General features: G+C 40.7%; 1 protein-coding gene across 11 annotated transcripts in view; it reads right to left on the bottom strand.

The window, feature by feature from the left end:
* The window catches only part of KAT6B (lysine acetyltransferase 6B), a 110,625-nt gene that overhangs the window by 47,765 nt on the left and 50,020 nt on the right, over positions 1-12,840 (bottom strand). For all 11 annotated transcript variants that reach the window (XM_038181443.2, XM_072039529.1, XM_038181440.2 and 8 more), the window contains 2 exons: positions 10,118-10,226; positions 108-223 (listed from right to left, as the gene is read on the bottom strand). In XM_038181443.2, coding sequence (XP_038037371.1) covers positions 108-223; positions 10,118-10,226 — 225 coding nt within the window. The remainder of the gene's footprint in view (positions 1-107; positions 224-10,117; positions 10,227-12,840) is intronic.

Genomic DNA, 12,840 nt, shown 5'->3' on the forward strand with positions numbered 1-12,840 from the left:
AATACAGCATTGCTAGAGGTTGCACAACAGTGATTTGTATTTGCATATGTGCTAAGTATAGAGCTATGATAAACAAAAGTCAGGTAACACTGAACAGTCTAACTTACTGCATTTTTGCCTTGGATCCTACATGCACTGCATGTCTTGCATTCAATACACTGCCATCTTAAGGCCTTCACATTTGTTGTTAACTCAGGACAGAATTTCAAACATGATGGATGTCCTAAAAAAATAAAATAAACCACAATATATTTAAAGCTTGAGATTTAAGAAATACTGATGCTTATGTTCAACAAAATGTAGCCAGCACCACCAGAGCCTTGTAAGCACCAGCAGTTTTTAGAATTTTGCAATACATCATTTAACTCACTTCTTACAAAGAAGATATGGCAAAACTGCCATAAAACTCATTTATAAAGAGAAACAGAAAGCCGACAACTGACACCTGTGAAAAGTCTTCACAAACATCTGAAATATAATCTTTTCTTTCACTAGTTATACATGCGATGGAAATAACCAACTGCCATTGGTCTTGAAAAAAGCATTTCTACATACTTGAACCCACTCCTTTTATAGCAGTGCAACAAACAGATTAAATCCTTATACAAGACTGAATTAGTATCTTTTTCAAAATGTTCTAACTACCTACCATAGAAACTTAATGGTTGAGCTATATGCATTTTTCATTCCAACTTATTACTAAGTTATATACGAAGAACAATTTCAGAGCAGTTAGAAGAAAAAAATGGAGTGGACAAGTGACACACAAAAAGTTTACTACTGTGGAAGGTTAAAAGTGAGGGACCAGATGAAGTAGTGAGAAAAGAGTAGCTGAACTTCACTTTCCCATGAAATTGCATTTTATTCCCTAGTGGGATCATCATCTTTTTCATGGCAGCCTGGAAGCTCTTCCAATTAATACAAGGTATCAGAAAACTGAACACATATAACACCTTAGGCAATACTGGCAGTGACTTCTCTTGTCTTCAACAATCTCAATGGAGTGTAAACCCTTAATCCATAGAAGATAAAAGCACTGTTAAACAGGAAGGAACAAACCTTCCCAAGGAAGCACTTAAATTTAGAGATCATCAAGGACATCAAGTTGTAAGGGAGGTAAGAATCCCTGATGCCATGCTGTACCGATGTCATGAGAATGCATGATGCTTTCTTCTCATTGCCAGAGGCTGGTAAGTACATTCTTCCAGGTAATGGTGATTCAGATTTTGTCCATCTGTTGTTTCTCTCTCAGTCTAAACCACCACAGCTAAATCACCACAAACAAGGATATCGGCTAATCCCTAAGCATTTGCTATTTTAATCTTCTAATAGACTGAGTCAAGAATGACAAAGATGAATGAAGGAATGCAAAAACCACTCCAAAATCTGAAATCTGTACTGATTGTTTCCTCTTACAGCACATACCCAAGATTTAATCAATGCACTTCTTGTTAAAAAAGCAATTTAAACAGGGTAAAAATACCATTTTATAAAATAAGAAATATAATCTGTAAGTGAAAAACATTCAGGAATAAATTCCACAAATCCTTTTAAAAACAGAAATATAAGAAAATGTTGCCATTTGACACTTACCATACAGTTTAACAGAAATTAACAATCTGTGTTTATGACTGATTGCACATCTAAAGTAACTATTTCTCTTGTAAGTTACAAATGCACCATGGAACTGCATAGTGCAGTTCAGTGTCACTCTGTCCCTTTCAATAAAGCTTAATGAGTGCTTGATTCAAAAAAAAATGCCTGCTAAGAAGGAAAAAAGCTCCCTAAAGTCAATAATATTAATAATCAATATCACAGACTTATTTCATCAACCATGACTTAACATGTACATTAACACATTAAAGCGTTATCATAAACCAATTATCTCCTTACTCATAACTAGAATTACATACATCTACCCTGCACAGAAGTGATTTACTTCAAGGCATAAATAAGTTAACTCATTGATTTTAACTTTGCAGTATGTTTATCCTTCTCAGTTATTAACTTAAGAAAGGCTCATTATTCTCACTACTTGGTAACTACACAAACTAAGTAAAACAGGGTTACTTAATTTCTCTGTTACCTACCAACGTAAAAGTTTTCATTCAAGAAATTACACAGCTTAAGACACATTCGTTTCTATCCTTAAAGGTTTTATTATTAAAAAAACAAACAAACAAACATGAAAAACATCTCCTGGGATTAAACATGAAGACTGCCTGCGACTCAAAGTCCTTCAAACAGACTTACAGTTACTCAAGTAACTGTAGGCTGGGATTGTACAAAGGGAAATATCACTATTTGTTTGCCATGTTCTTTTACTGTCTTCCCTAGGTATGTGCTACTGGAAACAGCACAGATTTTTAAATTTCCAAATACAGTATGGTATTTTTCTTTACTAGCTGGTAAGAGTTATATTCTTCATTTTGGATACAAGATTGTATAGGAAAAACACAACATTAACAAAAAGTGGGTTATGCCTAACAGTCATTAAGTAGCAGTCAACGCAGGCTTTGCTTCTATACGTGACTTATATTTTAAACTACTTCTATAGTTAAACCAATTTCTGTAGTCCATTAAACTGAGTCCTTGTGACCCTCAAATGTAAAGAAAATACCTGTAAAATTGCTCAAGAGGGAAAGCATGGTTTTGGCTCTAAAATCCCTATAATCTCAGCACTGACTGATCTGAAGAGAGAGAACATACTATCTCCTGTATATTCAGAAGCAGATGTATCTGCCAAGAGGTCTTCACCACAGAATCACAGAAGGATGAGGTTGTGAGGGACCTTTGGAGGTCAGTTGTCTGGTCCAACACTCTGCCCAAGCAGGGGTATACGTAGACATGGGTAACCAGGACCACATCCAGGCAGTTTCTGAAAAGCTCCAAGAAGGAAATTTCACAACCTCTCTGGACAACCTGTACCAGCACTCACACACACACAGCACAGAATTGCTTCCTGATGTTCACAGGGAACCTCCTGTGCTCCAGTTTGTGCACATTGCCTCTTGTCCCAGCACTGGGCAACACTGAGAAAAGCCTGGCTCTGTCCTGGCCGCATCCTCCCTTCAGGTATTTACAGACACAGAGAAGACCCCCTGGAGCCTTCTCTTCTGCTGCTTGAACAGCCCCAGCTCTCTCAGTCTTTCCTCATAGAAGTGCTCCAGTCCCTCCATCATCTTGATGGCCCTCCACAGGACTTTTTCCAATATGTCCAAGTCCCTCTTGTACTGGGAACCCAGAACTGGACATAGTACTCCAGTAACTTTCTATCACTCTCCAGATTGATATGGTCATTTCTTCTGGTTCAATCACTTGACTTTAAGTTCACATTAAAAAACAAGTTGGCCGTGAGTGTTTATCTGCTTAAGGGTAAATCTGCGCAAGAGTAGAAAAGCTCTGCAGATGGATCTGGACATGCTGGACCAAGGCCAAGTGTACGAAGTTCTACAAGGCCAAAGGGTCCTGCACTTGGGGCACAACCACCTCTTGCAGCACTACACGCTGAGGGAAGAGGAGCTGGAAAGCCCTGCAGAAAGGGAGCGGGGGTGTTGGTTGACAGCTGGCTGAACACAAGCTAGCAGTGTGCTCAGGTGGCCAAGAAGGCCAACAGCATCCTGGCTTGTGTCAGAACCAGTGTGGCCAGCAGGACTAGGAAATTGATTGTCCCCCTTTGTACTTGGTCTTGCTGAGGCCCCACTCGAGTACTGTGTTCAGTTCTGGGCCCCCCACTACAAGAAGGACATGGAGGAGCTGGAGCATGTCCAAAGAAGGACAACAAACCCGGTGAAGGGCCTAGAGAACAAGTCTTACGAGGAGCAGCTGAGGGATCTGAAGTTACTTAACCTGGAGAAAAGGAGTCAGTGGAGACCTTATCGCAGGTATCCTCTCCAATTGCTTTCAAGGAGACTATAGCAAAGTGGGGATCAGTCTCTTCTCCCAAGCACTAAGTGGTAAGATGGGGAAACGGGCGCAAGTTGTGCTAGAAAAGGCTTCAGTTGGATATTAGAAAACGTTTATGATGGCTTTACTCAGGTGGAGAGATGAGCTCCACCTCAGCCCCTCTCTCACTCCTCCTCCTCAAAGGGAAAGGAGGACAATGCAAAGGGCTCAACGGTTAAGGTAAGGGCAGGGAGATCGCTCAACAACGCTTGTGACAGGCAAAACAGACTCAGAGCAAAGAGAATAGTAAGATTTATTTCCTATTATTAACAAGCTAAACAAGTGTAAAACAAAGGGAAAAAACCAAAAACACCTTCTCCCCACCCACCCTCTTCCACCTCCTCGCCCCAAGCAGTGCAGGGTAACAGGGAACAGGGGCTGTGGTCAGTCTGTAGTGCTTTGTCTCCACTGCTCCTCCAGTCACTCTCTGCTCCTAACCCCTGTGGGGTCCCTCCCAGGGGATGCCATCGTCCTTCCCGAGCTGATACGGTGTAGGTTTCCCACACGCAGCTCCAGGTATGGCTTCGTACCATGGGGTCCATCCCCCAGCAGCTAGCTGCTCCAACACAGGTTCCCCACATGCAGCAGCTCCCCCCAGATCCCCTGCTCCTGCATCATCTCTTCTCCATGGGTAGCAGCTTGGCCCAGAACCTGCTCCGGCAGGGGTCCTCCACAGGCCACAGTCTTCTTCAGTGCAGGTGCACCTGCTCCATCAGGGACTCCTCCACCGGCTGCAGCGTGGAACCCTGCTCCACCGTGGTACTCCATGGGCTGCAGGGGGACATCCTGCTTCACCATGGTCCTCACCACAGGCCGCAGGGGAATTCTGCTCTGGTGCCTGGAGCACCTTTCCCCCTCCATAGTCACTGACCTTGGCATCTGTAAGGCTGTTTCTCGTTCCTTTCTCTCTCCCAGCTTCTGTTCCCAGCAGTTTGTTGTTTTATTGTTTGTTTGTTTTTCCCCTTTCTCAAGTCTGCTCTCACAGAGGCACAAACATCATCATGTATTGGCTCAGCTCTGGTAAGCAGCAGGGCCCTTACCTACCATGGAGCAGCTTCTGGATTGTTCTCACACAAGCCACCCCTATGGCCCCCTGCTAGCTAAACCTTGCCACATAAACACACCACAACATTTCTTCACTGAAACAGTTGTCAAATATTGGAACAGGCTGCCCAGCAGAATAGTTGAGTCACCAGCCCTGGAGGTCTTCAAAAAACATGTAGCTGTAGTGCTTACTGACATGGTTTAACGGTGGAGTTGCCAGCGCTAGGTTAAAGGCTGGACTAGATATCCTAGAGGTCTTTTCCTACCTAAATGATTCTATGACTTTCTTTTAAGCCTCAGCAACATCAATATATTACTAACTTAACAGATTACAGGTAACTTCAACCTTCAAAAGCTGCCAATTCCCACCAGGAATACATATATATGTTTAGTTCAACCTTAAAAAAATAAAATAATCAAATGCTTTAAAATCTTCTTGTCCACCCCAGTTAGCAAAGGTGAAGACTTGCAATATGTTCATGTGGTAAAAATAGGTGAGATCGGGAAGTTAAAACAATGTCTCACTCCTGAGTGAAGAGAACTCCTTTAAGAAGTCCACTTCTGTTTCCTCATTGCAAATTCGACTCTTGTATGTTCTTCAAAGGATCTGACAAAACACCAGTCTTTTAAGTGAGGAGTGTTACACTACTGGCAACAATTACTTACAGTGCTGGATTAGACCCACTAATATCATGTCATTTTTAACTTTGACATACAAAAAAAAATTTGTTGGAAACAAATCTATTAAGTAATTTGCGAAGAAAAATGTGTTCAATAACTTGTTAGGTAGAAAGCATTATTAACTAGGGTGAACTTAACTACAAGGAGAAAGGCATCTATCTTGGGCATCTAACTTGGGCATCCAGTATGGTTTTCTAGCTACAGAATTCTTAGCAGTTCATTTTACCAACTAACAAACCTCCTCCCACATATGGTAGTAAACAAGAGTAAAAGACAATTTCTATATTCCCTTATTTTCTATATTCCCTTATGTACCAGTTCAATACCAATAGGCAGCCAAGCATCACCATGCCGCTCTCTCATTCCCCATCCTCAGAAGGACAGAACAATGAGAAAAGCTTATGGGTTGAGATAAGGACAGGGAGATCACACACCAACTGCTGCCACAAGCAAAAGAGACTCTGCATAAGGGAGATTAATAAAACAAACATTACACTATATATTAATATATATTATATGCCTATTGATCACAGACCAGAGCAATGAGAACTATAAGGAAACTGAGAACACCTTCTCCCCAACACCTACTCTCTTCTACATCCTTCCCCCGTGCAACTGAAGGGAATGGGGGTTGCAGTCAGTCCGTAACACCTCCTCTCTGCCTCCTCATGGATGGTCTCTTCCCCCTGTTCTGGCACGGGGCACATCTCACAGGATGCAGTCCCTCCTGAATTGATCCAGCACAAGCTTCCCTCAGACTGCAGCTTAAGAACTACTCCAATAGGGGTCCACACCACAGGGCCCATCCTGCAGGAACAGATGCTTCAGTATGGGTCCCCCGCAGGCTGCCACCAGATCACCTGCTCTTGTGTAGGCTCCTCTCCATGGGCTGCAGCTCTGGACCAGAGCCTGTTCCTGCTCTCCATGGGCTGCAGCTGCCTCCAGACCACACCCCCTGCTCCATTGTGAGCTCCTACATTTCAGGCACATCCTGATCTCCCTTAGTAAAGCAGCCTCCACAGGTGGCTTTCCAAACATCTCCTGTCCCTGTTCCTCTTGAACTGACTAAAACCTTGTTGTTCTGCTCTCCAGCTTCCCCTATCCACATTTGCTCACTAACCCTGCTGCCTTCTCAGCCTACCATAATACTTATTTAGAATAATAAAACCAACCATTGTTCTTCTTGTATTTTTTTTGTTGTTGTTGTTTTGGTTTGTGCTTTTTAGTTGCTCTTAAGTATTTATTATAGTTTCCCAGTAACTCTACTTTTCCCCTTTCTTTCTCAAACTTCATTCTCCCTTTCAAAAATCTGCCAGCAGCAGCTCTTCAGTTGCTTCTGCACCTCTTGATTGTGCAAACAAAGGTAGAGTTTGATTCCAGTTCAAGTCTATTGATTTTTCAAAATCAAAAGATAACAAGGAAAAATAGGCAGGAAAAAGGAAGGAACAATGTTTGCTTTTGTAATAGAATTTGTTTTCTCTTATCTGACATCCCTCATCTTACTCCCTTAGGAAACACCCCGTGAAAGGAGACACAGCAATGCATTTCATTTTCACTACCCAAATAGATTATATCACAAAATCAGAGTGATATTAGAGGGGTGTGCAAATACCCAGATAGTTTCTGCTTTCAGAATGCAGAAGCATTACCTGAAGAACCATAAGCAACTGAAACAAAAAACCTAAGGCAAAGCAGACGTGCCAGTAGTGGGCACTGCAATTTAATCTCTGATCAACTGAACAACAATTTGCTTGCTGTGCACAATATGCATTTTCTTTTATGTTTCTTATACAGTAAGACCAGCTTTGAGACATACTGCAGTGTGCAAAATTACAAATCCAATTACAATAACCTCTACTCGAATGAAGTTTTATTATTTATATACTGCACTGAAATTGGTTTTTCTTTTAGTTAGGCATCAGTAGCTAAAGTTTAACCATGCAGCAATCTGATTGGCAGTCTCAACATTTCATTCTTCATATATAATACATCTGAGGAACTAATTAAAGATAATTCACTCTTAATGAGGCAGAGAGAATGTATCAGTGTTAATTCGAAGGGAAGCTGATCCATGAAAGTCAAGGCTTCTGCAGTTCCAGAGCCCTCAGACTTACCAGGGATTACTCCATAACAGAAGAGCTGTTATCTGAGGTCACCTGATTAATGTAAACTTTGCGTACCACAGTCTAACCAAGCACAAATCCTATTTAACTTCCAAATACTAGAACACAGATTGGAAAGTGCAGGAATCCTGTAAGCCATATGGAAAGCCATTTAACAAGTCTAAGGGGTTCAGTGTAAAGCCACTTCCTTATTTCACTGTTTAATCATTTAAATATACTAGAAAACAAACTGGTTAGAATAAAAATAATCTGTCCAGGGTGATGGATTCAGAAGCACACAATGAAAAGCATACCCCGATTAACTGAAAATATGTTTTTGTTCCATACTGGTTTGCTTTTACTTGAGTACTTATATAGCTATCACAGTACCAAAAGATTAACCATCTTCAGCAGCACACCTACAAAATTGTGAGAGATATATACTCTGAATTTAAAAACACTGAAACAATATTTTCACTTACATCCTTCTCAAGAGCACCAATGGCCCTACTCATTTACCACCCAAGCACTTCCCTCATTTTCATTCTGACGCAGAAAGTTGTATGGCAGAGCAGGGAACTTCCATCAGGGAACCAATCCAACTTGCCATCTTTCAACTACATTTGTTCCTCAGTCCAGCTCTCATGCCACCACGGGCTCCAGGGCAGAAGAAGGGGTAGCACATTGCAGGTTGTGCCTTTAAGAAGCAGTAGTGCTAGTGTGTTTGTGAGCTGGGATGGGATGATCTCCACTGCAGAAGTCTTTGCTGAAAGTACTTCCTTAAGCAGCAGTAGCTTACGTGGGCAAAAATTCTTTTAATGACACAGCTAACAAGAGCAGTCCACCCAAGTGACAAGCTCTACTGGTCAAGTAACTCCTCTTCCGATATAAAGCCCTTTTTACATGGGATTTTCTTTTAGAATAGCTGAACTGATCAGAGGATTTTCAAAACCCAAACTCGACAGTTAGGCCAGCTATATGCCATAAAGCTTTTTCTAACAAGGTCTTCATGAGTTTCATAGCCAAATCCCCCTGTGAATCCGCAATAACCTAAGCCAAGAACATACTTGGTATCATCCATGTGCCATCAGTGCTCAAAGCAACAGTGTGTTACAGATTCCAAAATTAACCCAGATGGTTTCAAAATTAAGCCAGACAATCACTTTGCTGGAAGCACTTGCATTCAGATCAGATGCACAGGGTCAGTAAGAGCAGCTCCAGTGCACAGCAGCAAGGTACGTGTAAGTAGATGGTCACTTCATTGTGTCTATCAAGTGGTGGCCTCTGGTTTGCCTACATACCTGTTCCCATACCTACTACTGGATCAGCTCTACCACCACCCACGCAAACACCTTTCAGGGAACAGGCAGTGAAGTATAGCCCTGTTTTATCAAACAGGGTCACTTTCTTAGAAGGGGGAAAATAAGGATCCAATATCAAAAACCATCCTATGCATTCTGACAAAGAAGTTCTTGATATAAAAATTCATCCCATTTTTATAAACACTTTCTGCAAGGTAATGGAAACCATTCAAAGGGGAAGCTGGCTTCTCACATTAGCTGAAGAATATGAAGAAAAAAGGAGTGTAAAAAAAAAAAGTTGAAGAAAATGGCAAAGTTCTGCTTTATTTATGTAACTTCACAGGGAAGCAAACATCTAGCTCATTAACTGCCAGACTTCTTTGTACTTGTAAAATATTTCCCAGATTCAGTGATTTTCCTGTTACTAGCCAAAAGACTTGTTCTTCTTACAACTCCCTTTTTCCCCTCAAAACCACACACATTTTCTGTTGAGTGAAACACAAATGTGATGTTTCTCCTAACAGCTTGAGTAGGTTATTTTAAACACTACACAAATTACCACTTGCGTAACAAAAGAATTTTACAAGAAAATTAACTGGATACCGAAGATACGTAACAGCAAAGACTGCTACACAGTTGTCTTTATTTTTCATTCTTCCCCAACATCTTAAGTGCTGCAAATGAGTACAGAATTCCTGACGATCATTTGCAGGCACAGAGCAAAACTTAGTTTTCAAATCAAGCATAGACATCCCCCCCCCCCCCCAACAAAAAAAAATAAATCACACCATTCCAGCATTCTGCAAGTACCATTCCCTTATGTATTTCCTCAGCACATCTACACTTTGGGCCTACAAATGAATTCAAACAACTCATTGATTGCTGTCTGACAGAATTTTATTAAAAAACCTGCCTCTTCCACTCAATTAACTCTCAATGTATGTCCAAAGAGAGAATGACATTCTCACATTGAAAACACTTTACTAACTTAAAAACAGATTTATAAATTAATATTTATAATGTTTGTAAATTCGTCCAACTTACCACTGCTGCCACAGTCTGCACAAGACAACAGCTCTTCAGGTTTTTTTTCACGATTTGATTCTTTCGTTCCCAAACAAAAGCTACATATCGGGATGGGATCAGCTCGTGGCTAGATTTAAAAAACAAATAGGCGTTGTTAGCTTTATTAAACAAGAAAAAAGTTATCTAAAAACTACAAATAGAGGCAAACCCTTCTCAGGGGCCTTTTGTCTCCCATATACTTGAGTTCAGAGAATCACTTTTAATTGTCATTTTGTTTTATTATGTATTAATTACAATTTACTTGCTTTTGAATAAGATTTATCATCTTAACCTGTTTCAAAACCAGAAGTTAACCCGTAATTAGCCACTTTATGTACTTACCCATAAAAACATCTCTAACGTGAGATTAGTGTTAAAAAAATAACAGGAAAAATAATAATTTTAGGACATTGTTCTTAAATATACTATTTCAACTCCAGAACACAAAAAAATCATTGGTTCAGCTGTAATAGTACTTCAAAGATTAAGACACAAACTAGTTTTTATTACAGCTGAATAGTTCCTTTCTAAAGGAGTACGTGTACTCATGTCAATGTTAAGACATAGTTCATCTACTTCTGTCCAATGGAGCTTCCTTGTGCCTCTCTCTCAAACTACCAGTTTAGGTTAAAAACACTGGTTTCAGTAGATCAGCTGTTTGTTCCAGCATGATGAGTCCCATCAACTATCTCATGCAATCACAACAGAACCAACACGCAAACCTTTCAATACCTGCAATTGACACACAGCTTTCCGCAAAAAAAAATAAAAAAAAAATTAAAACCAACAAATTTACTTCCCAATTCTCCCAATGGGAAATTCTCAGAGATTTTGAGTCAAACTAGTTACCTGCATCATCCAAATACGTAAATCAGTAGTAATTGAGAGTCTATAAACAGGTCTGTAACAAGTAAAACTAGGTATAACTATTTCTTCAGTGGGATACTCGAAGTAATAACAAGCACCTTCCCAGATAGGGGAAGACACATTCATACCCGCAGAGTTTTCTACCTGTCAGTTTCAAGTAACATACCTACAGATAAAGGAAAACACCTTACAATTCTTGCCTGTAAGAGATCATGATTAAAATTATCTGTCCCATCATTATCACTTTAAGATGTATTTACATGAAAATGGTATTAACCTGAAAAAAAATACATACACTACTAAAAATTAGCTTTTTGTTTTATCATTCAGACCTCAATAAAAAGCAGTAGGAAAATGGTTCAGAGCTATCTGTTCACTTAGACCATCCTGTGAAAATTTCTTAACTTAAAGAAATGTTTAACACAGATAATTTTAAGATATTTATTTATTTAAGTGGAAGCCAGTAAAAGCCTCATCTTGGCAATGATACTGTTCTCTTTTCCTTTGATATCACAGTGCTTTAGCCATTTCAGAAATGCTTGCTCTGATAAATTATTTACAAAACATCACATATCATTCATGCAATGAAACAAATCCAGGTCCACACTCTCATTTATCTTTCCAAGACTTAGGAAAGACATGGCCATTAGCCAACATTCATGTACTTTCCTATTTCAATCCCCTTATTCTCCCCCCCCCTTTATTTTTTTTAACTGAAGGTAAAATAAAGGACAAAGGTTGTTGGCAGTTCAAGGCTCCAAAGACTGATGTTCCCATACCAAACGCAGTAATAGAGAGCTTGCAAATCCTGTCACTTCACACATAGGTTTTCAAGAAACTTACAGGCTCCTGTATATATTTAGGAGCCATTTACATTAATAACTGTGAACATTACTAGGTCTGATCTCTGAGCTACTGACGTTAGTTAATACAGACGTTCCTGTCAGCACACTAAGTAAAGCCTCATGCTACTTGAACTTGCATAGCTAAAGCAGCACTGCAGTCATACTGGTGGTATTTTTGTCCTGCAACTGACTCAATTAGGATGAACCATAAAAAGTCTTTGTCAGCATATAAAACAAAGAAGCTCATCTCCTACCTGTATCATTTTTCAAGCCCTAATCACTAGTTTCCCACCTAAAACACAGTAATCAAGTATCATTATCCTCTGTAACACAACTGTTAGTCAACATCGAGGTTAATTCCATTTCATCTCTTACAGAAACTCGCCTGGCCAGTAATTCGCTGCTGGAGCAGCCAGAAGTGTCAAACCACTGACACGGTGCGCTGGCTGGCCTGGGAATCAGGGCATCCTTGACAAGCACAGCTGGGAGCCCCAGATCTCCCTGATGGGCACCGAACAGAGGAGCTGTGATAACCAACTGATGGGCTAGGAAAGCAGGAATCGCCACCAGCTACTGGCTGTACCAGGAACTAGGATCCGATCCCCGTACATCTCCCTACATCCAAGAGCAGCTTGCTTTCTACTCTGAGATGAGCTTCTCTGCCAAAGCTCTCCTGCAAGAACTTCTCCATGTGAGACCTGCAGAATGGGACAGGCCCTTGCTGGGGATGCCTGGCTGAGGCCAGGCTCCATGACACAGCTGAGTCCTGCCCCACAGCTGAGGAGGCCCAGGTTAGCCCCTGGGAGGGGTTCGGTGAGAGCTGCCCTTCAAAACAGCACACGCAGGCAGGCGCTTAGGTAAACAATCACAAGTGTATACTTGCTTTACCAGCAGTGATTTGCAGCAACTGGCAATGAAGAAATTCAAGAAACAAAAGCCTTCGAGTTCTTGTGCATTACAGAATCCTACAAACCCACTGTCGCAATCTTC

The sequence above is a fragment of the Anas platyrhynchos genome, chromosome 6 (assembly GCF_047663525.1).
Source record: "Anas platyrhynchos isolate ZD024472 breed Pekin duck chromosome 6, IASCAAS_PekinDuck_T2T, whole genome shotgun sequence".
Lineage (NCBI taxonomy): Eukaryota > Metazoa > Chordata > Aves > Anseriformes > Anatidae > Anas > Anas platyrhynchos.